The following is a 16,781-nucleotide window of genomic DNA, read 5'->3' as shown; positions in this document are numbered from 1 at the left end:
GGGGTGGTGCCAGAGGACAGGAGAATTGCAAATGTTACACCCTTGTTCAAAAAAGGGTGTAAGGATAAACCCAGTAACTGCAGGCCAGTCAATTTAACTTCAGTGGTGGAGAAAATTTCTGAAAGAATTATCCGGGACAAAGTTAATAGTCACTTGGACAAGCGTGGATTAATTAAGGAAAGCCAAAAAGGATTTGTTAAAGGCAAATCGTATTTAACTAACTTGATTGGGTTTTTAATGAGATAACAGAGAGGGTTGATGAGGACAATACGGTTTTTGTGATGTATATAGACATCCAAAAGGGGTTTGATAAAGTGCCGCATAATAGGCTTGTCATCAAATTTGAAGCCCATGGAATAAAAGGGGGCACTGGCAGCATGGATATGAAATTGGCTAAGTGACAGAAAACAGGGAATAGTGGTGAACGGTTGTTTTTTGGACTGGAGGGAGGGCATACAGTGGTGTTCCCCAGGGGTCGGAAATAGGACCACTGCTTTTCTTGATATGTATTAAAGACTTGGAGTTGGGTGTACAGGGTACTATTTCAAAATTTGCAGGTGACTCAAAACTTGGAAGTGTAGTGAGCAGTGAGAGGGATAGTGATAGACTTCAAGAGGACATAGACAGGCTGGTGGAATGGGCGGACACGTGGCAGATGAAATTTAATGCAGAAAAGTGCGAATTGAAAAAATTTGGTAGGAAGAACGGAGAGAAGGTACATAAACTAGAGGGCACAATTCTAAAAGGGATACAGGAACAGAGAACTCTGGAGGTGACAGGGCAGGTTGAGAAAGCGGTTAAAAAAGTAGACCGGATCCTGGGCTTTATAACTTGAGGCATAGAGTACAAAAGCAAGGAAGTTGTGATGAACCTTTATAAAACACTGGTTTGGCCACAACTGGAGTATTATGGGCACCACACTTTGGGAAGGATGTGAAGGCCTTGGAGAGGATGCAGAAGAGATTTACTAGAATGGTTCCAGGGATGAAGGACTTCAGTTACGTGGAGAGACTGGAGAAGCTGGGGTTTTTCTTCTTAGAGTGGAGAAAGTTGAGAGGAGATTTGATAGCGGTATTCAAAATCATGAAGGGTCTCGAGGTTAGATGGAGAGAAACAGTTTCCATTGGCGGAAGGGTCAAGAGCCAGAGGAAATAGATTTAAGGCGATTGGCAAAAGAACCAAAGGCAACATGAGGAAAAACTTTTTTACACAGCGAGTGGTTAAGTTCTGGAATGTCTTGCCTGAGTTAATGGCGGAGGCAGATTGAATCGTGGTTTTCAACAGGGAATTGGATAAGTACTTGAAGGAAAAAAAATTGCAGGGCTACAGGAAAAGGGCGGGGCAGTGGGACTAACTGGATTGCTCTTCCAGAGAGCCGGCACAGACTCGATGGGCCGAATGGCCTCCTTCCATGCTGTAACCATTCTATGATTCTATGATTCTATGAAGTAGGGACGGAGTCGTCTCGTGTGGAGTATAATCACCGGCATGGACCTGTTGGGCCGAATGGCCTGTTTTTGTGCGATACATCCAATGTAATTCTATGTAATTTAAAACACAACGAGTTATTTTCTGCTTAATGTATTTCCAAACAAAGGCACGGGCAAATACAAATAAACCCCATGCAGATTAGATGTTTCTTTTTACACAGACTGACAGGTCTGCGCGGTTAACGTCATCACTGCCATGGAAGCAACATGATTCTCATAATTACATTTCTAGATCACGTACGGCTCAGCCTTTTAGAAAGTTTATGCAAATAACATTCGAGTCGAGTAGACAAAGTGCCCATCTAACTGTTACACCCTCTTTTAGCTCTGTGCAAGATCTGTTAATACATCCAGAAATCTAACATTCCTGCATATCAGTGGGGCTGTTCACGTGTATACAACTGATGACCTCACATGTACAATTGAGCCCCATTAATATAAGTGAGATATTAGTATAAATTTAAAAAGGTAGAGAAAAATTTTGAAGCAACTTAGATCTAGTTAAAACTAATTCAACACAAATGTCTGCATTTTTTTTAATCAAACGCCTTGCATCACCTATAAATTAATATCATCAGCTTAAAGAGACTGTACCATTAATGTAGCAGTGGAGATGTCGAAATATTTTGTTTGGAACGTATGATAGAAATAATATTCTCGACTCCTTATTCTTTCAACGGGCAATATCATTGCAAAATATCCTAATCCTTGGCCAGCAGGAGACAACGCAGCTCGGCTTTATCTGTTCGTTCAAATAACTGTAACTAATGTCAATCATTGTGCAATGCTCGTGTGTCACTTGAGGTTTCTCTCAGGTATAAATAAGACCTTATTTTGAAAGCAGAAGATCTGCCAGTCTATAACACTAACAGAAAACGTCGTTTCTCTCCGAAAATGGGACTGCCGGTTATAATACAGATAGAAAACATCTACTACCCTATTCTTGCAGTGATTGGTGTTCCTGGTAAGCTTTTTTATGATCATTTAATATTCATCTTTAACAGTGTTTTACTTATCACTGAATCTATTGTCGGTGTAATGATATTGTCTGTTTATTTTGATGTGTTTGATTTGTAGACACTGATTAACGGCATTCAAAAGTCTCCAATTTTCCGTCATATTGTTAATGTAACAACCTATCAGGGAGCACAATTTACTCTGACGGGATGAATTCAGCAATTTAGTGAGGATGACTTCTTCTTTAAAGACAGTCTTATAGTTTGTGTCTGTGGCAAGTATTCGTTTCGGATCGAGTGGCCAAATCAGCAATTCTGAAAGGGGCCCCTGGAGGTTGCTCAAAAATCATTCAGAAGATTTTCACTTTTTATTTTTGTGGGCTCAGGAGAAACAGGAGAGCTCCTCTCGGGCCCACAAAAAGACTCTGTTCCACTATTACCTTATCAAAGCCCGCCTGGGATTGCATCCCGCCGCCAGACCCAACCGGCTGGCCAGATCAGCACAGGAGCCGGCTGATTCCCGCTCTTCTGGCGTCTGCAGCTCGCCAGCATCACTTAGACAATGCCAGAAATCGAGCTTCAGGAGCTGACATTGGTCCTCACCAGTAGCGCGAAGTGGGCTCAGAGCGAATGGGCAACTCATTTTACACCGAGTCTGAGGTTCCTTTCCATTGAAATCAATGGAAGTAAAAATCAGGCGCAGTGTAAAATGGGCAGCTAATTCGCTACGAGCTTGTTACAAGCTACTGGCAAAGTCCAATTGCACCCCTTACATCTGGCACAGGCTTACGAGCACAACCTAATTTGGGTGCAAGTCGAAGCTTTCAGCACATTTATACCATAACTATGTTGTAGATTTTGGTCTTTGCCACCTGGTCATTTTGCATCGCCTTAGTGGAGCGGTGGTAGGAATTTCTGGTGGGCAGGCCGTCAATGGAAAGGAAATTTGGATAAAACGGGCTGCCAATTCGCTATCGCCTGTTTTGAGTTTCTGCCCCAGACCAATCTCACCCTCATGGTCACTAATTTTCCGAGTTGCATCTGAAGCAAAGAATTGTCATTGTTACTAGATATGGAAAACCGTGGGAGCAGTGGCCCCTATGTGTTGGTGCTGGGCGAGCTCATTGGCCGCTGGCAAATAGTCGGAAATTTTGTGCTTATTGTGCAATCCTGAAAGGCGCGATTCTGAAACTGTGTGATATATTATGCTGCGTTAAGCTGGAGCCAGTTAGTGTTGTGAGTCCGCAAAGCAAAGTCAGACAAGTGATGCTAAAGCGAGTCCAACTATTGCTGTGCTGTTGTAATTCTAAAGCCAAGTTGCTGTACTTGGTGATTTCTCCAGTAACCATGGGATAGATTTTAGTTCCTCCTGGGAGGATAACACTTCCTTAAAAAAACAGCAGATTGTCTTCCATTACATTCAATGGAAGGAAAATCCGGCGGGTTCTGTTACCGCCTGTGATCATGACCGTCAGATTTTCATTTTTATATAGGGGTAGAAATTGGTCTCAGGCGGTAGCGGGAAACGGGCGGTCTGATGTCTGCCTCCGGTTATGCTCCCTGTCTGAAATTAAGCTTCACTGAGGGTGTATAACACCTGTTCCATCCGGTACAACCCGTTCAACGTTACTGTCCAAGACGGATTTCTACCAAACATAATTGGGCGATGTTTAATTTCCAGGTGATAAAGATTACAATCTGTCCCAAGTTTCCTTTGCATGGTCGAAATAGAAACATAGAAAACAGGGTCTGGAGTAGGTCATTCGGCCCTTCGAGCCTGCTCCGCCATTCAATATGATCATGGCTGATCCTCTATCTCAATACCATATTCCCGCTCTCTCCCCATACCCCTTGATGCCTTTTCTGTCTAGAAATCTATCCAGCTCCTTCTTACATATATTCAGTGACTTGGCCTCCACAGCCTTCTGTGGTAGAGAATTCCACAGGTTCACTACACTCTGAATGAAGAAATTTCTCCTCATCTCAGTCCGAATTGTCCTGCCCCATATCCTGAGACTGTGACCCTTCGTTCTGGACCCCGTAGCCAGGGGAAACATCCTCCCTGCAGTCTGTCCAGCCATCAGAATTGTATACATTTCAATACTCGAGTGAATACAGGCCTAGTTGACCCAATCTCTCCTCATACGACAGTCCTGCCATCCCAGGAATCAGTCTGGTGAACCTTCACTGCACTCCCTCTATGGCAAGTAAATCCTTTCTTAGGTAAGGAAACCAAAACTGCACACAATACTCCAGGTGCGGTCTCACCAAAGCCTGTATAGCTGCAGAAAGTCATCTTTGCACCTGTACTGAAATCCCCTTGCAATGAAGGCCAACATACCATTTGCATTCCTAACTGCTTGCTGAACCTGCATGTTTGCTTCCAATGGCTGGTGTACAGGGACACCCAAGTCCCTTTGTACATCAACATTTCCCAATCTATCACCATTTAAATAATACTCTGCCTTTCTGTTTTTCCTTCCGAAGGGGATAACTTCACATTTATCCACGTTATACTGCATCGGCCATGTATTTGCCCACCCACTCAATTTGTCTAAATCGCCTTGAAGCCTCTTTGCACCCTCCTCACAACTCACAATCCCACCTAGTTTTATGTCATCAGCAAACTTGGAAATATTACATTTGGTTCCCTCATCCAAATCATTCATATATATTGTGAATAGCTCAGGTCCAAGCACTGATCCCTGTGGTACCCCACTGGTCACTGCCTGCCACCCCGAAAAAGACCCATTCATTCTTACTCTCTGTTTCCTGTCTGTTACCAATTTTCAATCTATGCCAGTATATTACCACAAATCTCATGCGCTTTAATTTTGCACACCGGGTACGGTAGCATAGTGGTTATGTTACTGGGCTAGTAATCCAGAGGCCTGGACTAAAATCGCCGAGTCATGAGTTCAAATCCCGCCACGGTAGCTGGCGAATTTAAATTCAATTAATTAAATTCAATTAATTAAATAAAAATCTGGAATTAAAATACTAGTATCAGTAATGATGGCCATGAAACTACCGGATTGTCGTAAAAACCCATCTGGTTCACTAATGTCCTTTAGGGAAGGAAGCCTGCCGCCCTTACCCGGTCTGGCCTATATGTGACTCCAGACCCACAGCAATGTGGTTGATTCTTAATTGCCCTCTGAAATGGCCCAGCAAGCCACTCAGTTGTAAAATCTCGCGACGAAAAGTTATAATAAGAATAAAACCGGACGGACCACCCGGCATCGGACCACTAGGCACCGGACACGACAACGGCAAAACACCAAGCCCAGTCGACCCTGCAAGGTCCTCCTCACTAACATCTGGGGACTTGTGCCAAAATTGGGAGAGCTGTCCCACAGACCAGTCAAGCAACAGCCTGACATAACCATACTCACAGAATCATATCTTTTAGCCAACGTCCCAGACTCTTCCATCACCATCCCTGGGTATGTCCTGTCCCACCGGCAGGACAGACCCACCAGAGGTGGCGGTACAGTGATATACAGTCAGGAGGGAGTGGCCCTGGGAGTCCTCAACATTGACTCTGGACCTCATGAAATATCATGGCATCAGGTCAAACATGGGCAAGGAAACCTCCTGCTGATTACCACCTACCGTCCTCCCTCAGCTGATGAATCAGTCCTCCTCCATGTTGAACACCACTTGGAGGAAGCACTGAGGGTAGCATGGGCACAAAATGTACTCTGGCTGGTGGACTTCAATGTCCATCACCAAGAGTGGCTCGGTAGCACCACTACTGACCGAGCTGGCCGAGTCCTGAAGGACATAGCTGCTAGACTGGGCCTGCGGCAGGTGGTGAGCGAACCAACACGAGGGAAAAACTTACTTGACCTCGTCCTCACCAATCTACCTGTCGCAAATGCATCTGTCCATGAGAGTATCGGCAGAAGTGACCACCGCACAGTCCTCGTGGAGATGAAATCCCGTCTTCGCACTGAGGACACCATCCAACGTGTTATGTGGCACTACCACCGTGCTAAATGGGATAGATTCAGAACAGATCTAGCAGCTCAAAACTGGGCATCCATGAGGCGCTGTGGGCCATCAGCAGCAGCAGAATTGTATTCCAGCACAATCTGCAACCTCATGGCCCGGCATATTCCTCACTCTACCATTACCAACAAGCCAGGGGATCAACCCTGGTTCAATGAGGAGTGTAGAAGAGCATGCCAGGAGCAGCACCAGGCGTACCTAAAAAGGAGGTGCCAACCTGGTGAAGCTACAACTCAGGACTACATGCATGCTAAACAGCGGAAGCAACATGCTATAGACAGAGCTAAGCGATTCCACAACCAACGGATCAGATCAAAGCTCTGCAGTCCTGCCACATCCAGTCGTGAATGGTGGTGGACAATTAAACAACTAACGGGAGGAGGAGGTTCTGCAAACATCCCCATTCTCAATGATGGCGGAGTCCAGCACGTGAGTGCAAAAGATAAGGCTGAAGCGTTTGCAACCATCTTCAGCCAGAAGTGCCGAGTGGATAATCCATCTCAGCCTCCTCCCGATATCCCCACCATCACGGAAGCCAGTCTTCGGCCAATTCGATTCACTCCACGTGATATCAAGAAACGGCTGAGTGCACTGGATACAGCAAAGGCTATGGGCCCCGACAACATCCCAGCTGTAGTGCTGAAGACTTGTGCTCCAGAACTAGCTGCGCCTCTAGCCAAGCTGTTCCAGTACAGCTACAACAGTGGCATCCACCCGACAATGTGGAAAATTGCCCAGGTATGTCCTGTCCACAAAAAGCAGGACAAATCCAATCCGGCCAATTACCGCCCCATCAGTCTACTCTCAATCATCAGCAAAGTGATGGAGGGTGTCGTCGACAGTGCTATCAAGCGGCACTTACTCACCAATAACCTGCTCACCGATGCTCAGTTTGGGTTCCGCCAGGACCACTCGGATCCAGACCTCATTACATCCTTGGTCCAAACATGGACAAAAGAGCTGAATTCCAGAGGTGAGGTGAGAGTGACTGCCCTTGACATCAAGGCAGCATTTGACCGAGTGTGGCACCAAGGAGCCCTAGTAAAATTGAAGTCAATGGGAATCAGGGGGAAAACTCTCCAGTGGCTGGAGTCATACCTAGCACAAAGGAAGATGGTAGTGGTTGTTGGAGGCCAAGCATCTCAGCCCCAGGGCATTGCTGCAGGAGTTCCTCAGGGCAGTGTCCTAGGCCCAGCTGCTTCATCAATGACCTTCCCTCCATCATAAGGTCAGAAATGGGGATGTTCGCTGATGACTGCACAGTGTTCAGTTCCATTCGCAACCCCTCAGATAATGAAGCAGTCCGAGCCTGCATGCAGCAAGACCTGGACAACATCCAGGCTTGGGCTGATAAGTGGCAAGTAACATTCGCGCCAGATAAGTGCCAGGCAATGGCCATCTCCAACAAGAGAGAGTCTAACCACCTCCCCTTGACATTCAACGGCATTACCATCGCCGAATCCCCCACCATCAACATCCTGGGGGTCACCATTGACCAGAAACTTAACTGGACCAGCCATATAAATACTGTGGCTACGAGAGCAGGTCAGAGGCTGGGTATTCTGCGGCGAGTGACTCACCTCCTGACTCCCCAAAGCCTTTCCACCATCTACAAGGCACAAGTCAGGAGTGTGATGGAATACTCTCCACTTGCCTGGATGAGTGCAGCTCCAACAACACTCAAGAAGCTCGACACCATCCAAGATAAAGCAGCCCGCTTGATTGGCACCCCATCCACCACCCTAAACATTCACTCCCTTCACCACCGGCGCACTGTGGCTGCAGTGTGCACCATCCACAGGATGCACTGCAGCAACTCGCCAAGGCTTCTTCGACAGCACCTCCCAAACCCGCGACCTCGACCACCTAGAAGGACAAGGGCAGCAGGTACATGGGAACAACACCACCTGCACGTTCCCCTTCAAGTCACACACCATCCCGACTTGGAAATATATCGCCGTTCCTTCATTGTCGCTGGGTCAAAATCCTGGAATTCCCTTCCTAACAGCACTGTGGGAGAACCGTCACCACACGGACTGCAGCGGTTCAAGAAGGCGGCTCACCACCACCTTCTCGAGGGCAATTAGGGATGGGCAATAAATGCCGGCCTCGCCAGCGACGCCCACATCCCGTGAACGAATAAAAAAAAACTAACCTCTTCTGTGCGAATTTATCAAAGGCTTTCTGAAAATCCAAACACACCACATCCACCGGTTCTCCCTTATCTATTCTACCAGTTACATCCTCAAAAAACTCCAGTAGGTTTGTCAAACACGATTTCCCTTTCATAAATCCATGTTGTCTTTGTCTAATCCCGTTGATATTTTCTAAGTGTCCTGTTATCACATCCTTTATAATAGACTCTAGCATTTTCCCTACAACTGATGTTAGGCTAACCGGTCTGTAATTCCCTGTTTTCTCTCTCCCTCCCTTTTTAAATAGTGGGGTTAAATTTGCCACCCTCCAATCTGCAGGAACTGTTCCATAATCTATAGAATTTTGGAAGACGTCAACCAATGCATCCATTATTTCCACGGCTACCTCTTTTAGTGCTCTGGGATGCAGATTATCAGGCCCTGGGGATTTATTGGCTTTCATCCCATTAATTTCTCCAGCACTATTTTTTTACGAATACTAATTTCCTTTAATTCCTCCTTCTCACTTGAACCTTGGTTCCCTAGCATTTCTGGGAAGTTATTTGTGTCCTCTTCCGTGAAGACAGAACCGAAGTATTTGTTTAATTGCTCTGCCATTTCCTTGTTCCCCATTATAAATTCTCCAGTTTCTGACAATAAGGGACCTACATTTGTCTTCACTAATCTTTTTCTTTTTACATACTTGTAGAAGCTTTTGCAGTCTGCTTTTATGTTCCGTGCAAGTTTACTCTCATACTCTATTTTTCCCCTCTTAATCAATCTCTTGGTCCTTTTTTGCTGAATTCTAAACTGCTCCCAATCCTCAGGCTTGCTACTTTTTCTGGCAACTTTATATGACTCCTCTTTGGATCTAATACTATCCTTAATTTCTTTTGTTAGCCATGGTTGGACCGCTTTTCTTTTTGTGTTTTTGCACCAGAAAGGAATGTATAACTCTTGCAATTCATGTATTTTTTCTTAAATGTTAGCCATTGGCTATCCACCGTCATGCCTTTTAATGAAGCTTCCCAATATATCACAGCCAGCTCACTCCTCATACCTTCGTAGTTTCCTTTGTTTAGATTTAGGACCTTAGGTTCGGATTGGACAACTTCACTTTCCATCTTAATGAAGAATTCTATCGTGTTATGGACACTCTTTCCAAAACGACCTCGCAAAACAATTTTACTAATTCACCCCTTCTCATTGCACAATACCCAATCTAGGATAGCCTGTTCCCTAGTTGACTCCTCAATGTACTGGTCTAAAAAACAATCTCGTACACACTCCAGGAATTCATCCTCCACAGTATTATTGCTAATTTGGTTTGGCCAATCTATATGTAGATTAAAGTCACCCATGATTACTGTAGTACCTTTGTTACATGTATCTCTAATTTCCTGTTTGATTCCATCCCCTACATTACCACTACTGTTTGGAGGCCTATAGGCAACTCCCACCAGTGTTTTCTGCCCCTTGGTGCTTCTTAACTCCACCCAGACTGATTCTACATCGTGATTTTCTGAGCCAATATCCTTTCTCACTATTGCTCTGATTTCATCCTTTAATAACAACGCTACCCCACCTCCTTTTCCTTCTTGCCTGTCCTTCCTAAAAATCGAATACCCTTGGATATTCAGCTCCCAGCCTTGGTCACCCTGCAGCCATGTCTCCGTAATCGTAATTATATCATATCCCTTTCCATCTATTTGCACTGTTAATTCATGTACCTTATTTCGGATGCTTTGTGCATTCAGATACAGTGCCTTTAGATTTGTCTTTTTAACATTTTTAGATATAATAACATTTTTTTGTCCTATGGCCCTATTTGCCTTAATACCATTTTTTCTTACCCAGTCCCTATTTGTTAGTGCACTCTTTTGTTTGTATGCTCCATCCCTTCCTGACGCAATCTGGTTATCCTTACCCCAATCACTTTCCTGCACGGCTTCCTTGTCTTTTCTCTTTAGCATTCTAGATTCCTCTTAACCGGGTCCCTCCCCCCCCCCCCCCTTATTTAGTTTAAAGCCCTATCTACCTCCCTAGTTATTCAATTCGCTAGAACTCTGGTCTCAGCATGGTTCAGGTGTAGTCTGTCCCAACGGACCATCTCCCTCTTTCCCCAGTACTGGTACCAGTGCCCCACGAATCGAACCCCACTTCTCCCACACCAATCTTTGAGTCACGCATTCATCTCCCTGATCCTATTTACCCTGTGCCAATTTGCTCGTGGCTGAGGTAATAATCCAGAGAATACCACCTTTATGGTTCTGCTTTTTAATTTAGTCCCTAGCTGCTCAAACTCTCTCAGTAGAACCTTTTTCTTCGTCCTACCTATGCCGTTGGTACCTACGTGGACCACAAGAACTGGATCTTCCCCCTCCCACTCCATGTTCTTCTCCAGCCCGGATGAGACATCCTTAACTCTGGCACCGAGTAGGCAACATAGCATTTGGGACTCATGCTCCTGGCTGCAGAGAATAGTGTCTATCCCCCTAACTATAGTGTGGTCTACACAACCACCTTCCTTTTTACAAAAATGTCCACAAGCTCCCACATATTGCAGCAGCAACACATCTCCTGTTCTCCCATTATTTTATTTATTTAATTAATTAATTTAGTGTTAATCAAATTATTTACCTCGTTTAATTTATTAAATTAATTAAATTAAGTTTAGTTTTCAAAATTTAGTTATATGCTATATGTTAACTTAAAACTGAGCCCACAGTCATTACCAATCACTTACCTGCCTCACCTCTGACCTCACACTGCAGTTTTCTCTTCTTGTTGCAGGCCTGCTGCTGCTTTTATCCCCGCTCTCGGGCCTCGGGTCTGCTGTTGCTTTTATCCCCGCTCTCGGGCCTTGGTCTGCTGCTGCTCAGATCCGCCACCGCTCTGCGGAATAAGTTAGGACAAGCAAAGCAAAGCAACACCTCCTTCCCCCACTTCACCGAACTCCCACACTGACCAAACTCCCAAGTTGTTCACTCTGTGCCCGCTGCACAATAGAGTGAGAGCACTAGAATTTCCGCGGGTCTTCTCCCGATGTCCTGCCTCAGCCTCGATAGAAGACCCTAGATATCTGGGGGAACAGTGTAGAGGGGTGAAGTTATCACAGGAGATCGGCAGATCCCTCCCCAGAAATTCTACTCAACAATGTTGCTGGCAGTTCTGTAGGGTAGTTCCCACCTTCAACAATGGGATGAAATTCGGGTGGGCTTTACAATGGGCAGATGTTCCATTCTTCAGATTGTCTGCCTGGGGGCAAAGGTGAAAATTACCCTCTTTGCTACTGGTCCTTCCTTCCCCATTAATAAACCAAGAGATAAATAGTTCAAATCAATAATGGACTTTAATCCATCAATAGATATTTAAAAAATATTTTTATTCACAAAAACCGAAGGAAGGAGAAAATTGCGTCATAAATCAAGCCCAAAACAGGGCATGGATGCATTGGAATATGGGTTGTTGTCACAGGGATTTTCAGTTCCATGTTTGTACACGCCACCATGCGCAAAGCTTATTCCACTCCTAACAGGGATTTGGACCTGAGACAAGAGCTAATGCTTTTTACATTATTCGGCTCACTGTGATCGCCAAAGTACAGTTTACTTGTAGACAAACCGGGGCAATAAATATACCTGGATTAAAATAAACAGTTTGAAGTACACCCAGGTTAAATAGTTGAGAAATAATTTAAGGAGGACTACTCATGTAGCCACAGCCATCTGTGGGTAAAGATTCTTGGGAAGTGTGACATGGGCTGCCTGTTATACGCCCCTCCCGAGATCCATTAGTCTAAGAAACTGAATATCGAGCGGGCTGATAACGGGCGGTCCGTGCATTACTGTCCAAGACAAACCTGCTCTTGTTTGCAAAGTCATTCTTTCCAGAGCATCCTGTTTACTAATAAACTCAATTAAAAATGCGCATTAAATGTCTGCATCAGATGCCTGCCAACGTCCACGTTTCTAATAATTACTGTGATTTATTTCTTTTACCAGACACAACGCTAATGTATCTCCAAAATTTCCTCTGCCCATGCTTAGACCCGAGATAACTCCTGCCTTTAACCGGCTGCTTTGATGTAAGCGTTTTCGGCAGTACATAGTTGGGGCATAATACAAAATGAAATGTTTGCTATTATGTTATGCACATGTAACGATGTGTCGCTGAGAAATCTTATGGTTATTTGCTGAGATAAAGCACAGGGAGATTACCTGGTAATAGATTTCATCTGCTTCCAGAAAACAAAAAGAAACAATATTGCAGTCACAATCGTGTTATCACACTGAAAGCTACATTGCATGATTATTGGGGATATTTGAAATGAGGGTATAGTGGGGGACATTTTCAACTTGACATTTGGCTTAAAACCGGCGTTAGATTTGGGCCGTCCGCCTTAGGCCACCATTGGATATGCCACGCCGGTTTTCGAGCAGGAAAGTTACCCCACGATTTGAATGAAGGGACAAAGATGATTAAATCGACCGCCCTTCTTGCACCCAGCCCGAAACTTTTTCCTGTTGAATTCAATGGAAATGAAAATCGTGCGGATTCTACCACGGGCGCCAGTTGGAAAAGGCCATTTTTGGTCGGGTGAAGAGTTGAAAATCGTCCCTTGTATTTCACTGCAGCACTTTCTTTTCTTTTGAATTAACTGAGACAATAAGTTAGCGACATACACCCATAAAGAAATGGAGCTTTTCAGAATCACGAAGCTTATCCGATAGGGTGGGAGAAAGAGTCAGTTTTGAGCGACAAGTAAAACATCTATTAATTTTCATCCAAAATATTGTCGATTGATCACCCTCCCAATATAAGGAGAGTAAGGAATTTAATTTCCTTCTTTTTGCAGCTAATTTGGTGACAATTGTGATTCTCTCCCGAGGAAGATGCGGCCTCTCCAAATGCATCACCCGTTACCTGGTGGCCATGGCAGCGGCGGATCTAATGGTTATGATATTTGAAGTAATCCTTTATGAGATTAAAGATGCTTATTTCCCAAATTCATTCCTGAACTACACTCCTATTTGTAGTCTTAATATCGCCCTGGTTTTTGTTTCAATTGATTGTTCTGTCTGGTTAACTGTCGCTTTCACCTTTGATCGATTTGTGGCCATTTGTTGCCAAAAGTTACGAACAAAATATTGCACCGAAAAAACTGCGGCTGTGGTTATAGCAGTGGTGTGTTCCTTGGCCGTTTTAGAAAGTGTTCCAATCTACTTTGTATATGAACCTCGGGAAATAATTGACAATGTACCGTGGTCCTGCAATGTAAAATCCAGCTTCTATACATTACCCATATGGGTAGCATTTTTGACGTTGGAAACAATTTTAACCCCGTTTCTTCCATTTGTTTTGATTTTATTGCTCAATGCTCTGACCATCAGGCACATTGTAGTGGCGAATAGAGTGAGGAGGGGACTCCGACAAAACAACAATGGTGAGAATCAAAAGGATCCAGAGACGGAAAATAGAAAGAAATCGATAATTTTACTGCTTGCCATATCTGGCAATTTTATAATGTTGTGGATGGTAATTTTCGTATTTTTCATATGTGTGCACTTTATTGACATTCAGTTCTTTAAACAAGATTACAACGACTCTTTCACCATTATGGAACAATCCGGTTATATGCTTGAGAGTTTGAGTTCTTGCACAAATACGTTTATTTATGCAGTGTCCCAGAGTAAATTCAGAGAGGAATTGAAGAGTGTGATTAAGCGCCCCCTGGCTTTCGTCACTAATTTAATCAAATGAATTTAATGGCTTCACAGAACTAAAATGCAATTACATCCATTGGAACCGAACACAAGTTGTTCGATTGACCTATACACACAGGAATCTCCAATAACAATGGGAGCTGCGATCTGGTCCCCATATTAGACATCATACTGTATGACATCAAAGTTGCTTGGGGTAATATTAACTTTTGCCTATAGCGTAAGACAGGCGGTATCAGATTAGAACAAACACATAACAATTTTTCAGAACCGAATATAATCAATTAGCCAAACATATATGTTGCTTTTGACTGATCTAAACCGAACCACAGGTTTCCTTAACACAGCCCTCAACTCCTCCTTCCGTCAGAAACACATGTAGTTATCTGTTCAAACTGCTAGCTAGTCCCTTTAACGTGTTCATCTTGTAAATTATTCAACGTGTGTTTGATCCTTTCAGTGAAAAGATCCTGCTTGATCTGCCATTTTGCTCCCAAGTTGCGAATTTACAACTTGTAACATGAAATTTGAAATGTTCACCATATTGAATAATTTGGTTGAATAAACTTGCTCATCACCTTCATGGTTTTGGACAGTCCAGTTGGGTCGCTCCAAGTCTGCTCTTTTCTAAGGAACAGTCAGCTGCCTTCAAGTTTTCTGGAAACGTCAATTGATGACCACCTGGAGTCGTGTCTGTTGATGGACTGAGACTGTAAACTTACCATGGGAGTAGTGGCTGATATTTCTTCATCCACCTGTCCAATTTAGACTTGAATGTTGATGTTTTTGCCTCAACCACTAACCCTGCATGTGAAATCCACAGCCTCACAAACCTTCGTGTAAAAAAACTTTCTGCTGCTCTTTGTTCTCAATCTCACATTTAATATTGCATCGATGGCTCCTCATTCTTGGCCCCTCAAAGAGTGGAAACAGTTTGCTTCCGTCTATCCTGACCCACACTTCCAGCATTTTAAGCGCTTGCACCATATTGCCATACAATATTGTTCCAAAGTAAAAAACATATTTCAAGTGTACTTAACTATTTCTGTGGTTCCACAATCATAGATAATTTTACAGTAATCTACGTGCTAGAGCATTAAAGGCAAACTTTAATAACTATTGCAATAATAATTGAATAGGACAGTTTAGTGCTCCATGTTACATCACATTGTGGTAGATTATCAACTTGCTGCCCACGTGTAAAACTGGCGCTGCGGATCATACCCGCGTTGTAGAAACCGCTTGAATTTCATTTCCTTTGATTTCAATGGAAGCAAAACATGGATGGTTTCTATATTGGACGGCTGATCCACAAAGTTATTTTTACATGGGAGTGGCAAGTTGAAAATCTAACTGTAAACCTGCCTGCCATTACCCTTGCCGCCACATACACAGACAACTCGGGATTAATTCGATTTACCTGAGCTGAACCCTATGCTGAGACTTCTTGATTAGTGAAGTTGGACATGGGCATGGACGCAAAACAGGCTATATCGCATCGGTCGCCTGTTATACCCTCGGCCTGATATTCAGTTCCATTGACTTTAATCGAACTGAAAATCGGGCGTGTCGTATAATGGTCGGCAAATGCGATTCTGCCTGTTTTGTGTCCGTGCCCTTGAACAATTTCACACCCAATAGAAAGATTATAGCAGAGTTGCATCGGACTCTGTGCACTGTTCTCAAGCCAAACGTATGCATGGGCATGGCATTACCATGCACTGTAAAGAGGACATCAGCTTTGAACTTATTTCACCTCAGACACATTGTAGGCTGCTCGGAGAACTCAGTAATATTGGTCCATCTGCAGTCTGTACATGACTCATGGTGACTGGATTTCCTGGTGGTCAACAGCAGGTAAATCCCGACCTTTGTTTCTAAATCCCAGAGTCACTGAAGTCTAATTTGTCGTTAAAAGCATACATTTTTCCCACACGTTCCAGCCCTCAATACTAGACTGTTTACAAATCACAAAGTTACTGATCTGTTTACTTGTCTGCTAGGGAAGGAAAACAAGGAGGAAGGTGGTAGCATTGATCAAAGATACCGTTACAGCCCTAGAAAGGGATGATGTACTTGAGGGTGCAAAGACAGCATCTATTTGGTTAGAATTAAGGAACAATAGAGGAGCTTTTACGCTGCTGGTTGTATACTATTGGCCACCAAATAGTGAAAAGGAGAAAGAGGAGCGAATTTGCAAGTAATTTGCCAAATATGCAAGAACTTTCGAGTTGTGATAATGAGGGACTCAAATTATCCGACTATCGACTAGGAAAATAACAGCCTAAAGGGCAAAGGGAAGGAATTCCACAAATGTGTAAAAGGGAACTTTATTGATCAATATGCTTCCAGCCCAACAGGGAAGAAGCAGTGTTGGAACTGGTTCTGGGGAATGAAGTGGAACATGTTTCAGTGGGGGAGCATTTGGGAAGCAGTGATCACAATATCATTAGGATTAGA

At 43.9% G+C, this 16,781-nt stretch overlaps 1 protein-coding gene across 1 annotated transcript; it reads left to right on the top strand.

Moving 5' to 3' along the window:
• The first annotated feature begins 2,384 nt into the window (after positions 1-2,384).
• LOC137304948 (probable G-protein coupled receptor 139) lies at positions 2,385-14,358 on the top strand. Its single transcript, XM_067973728.1, has 2 exons — positions 2,385-2,454; positions 13,454-14,358. The coding sequence occupies exons 1-2, from the start codon at positions 2,385-2,387 to the stop codon at positions 14,356-14,358; spliced, it is 975 nt and encodes a 324-aa protein (XP_067829829.1).
• Positions 14,359-16,781: the final 2,423 nt, after the last annotated feature.

Source organism: Heptranchias perlo, chromosome 39, assembly GCF_035084215.1.
Source record: "Heptranchias perlo isolate sHepPer1 chromosome 39, sHepPer1.hap1, whole genome shotgun sequence".
NCBI classification, from domain to species: Eukaryota; Metazoa; Chordata; class Chondrichthyes; order Hexanchiformes; family Hexanchidae; genus Heptranchias; species Heptranchias perlo.
The sequence above is the reverse complement of the archived record's forward strand: the minus strand, read 5'-3'. Positions and strand labels throughout refer to the sequence as shown.

Bases quoted from the DNA above. Each gene is read 5' to 3' on its own strand.
- LOC137304948 (XM_067973728.1), top strand. From the start codon at position 2,385: ATGGGACTGCCGGTTATAATACAGATAGAAAACATCTACTACCCTATT. The intron at 2,455-13,453 runs GTAAGCTTTTTT...TTCTTTTTGCAG, and splicing joins TGCAGTGATTGGTGTTCCTG to CTAATTTGGTGACAATTGTG.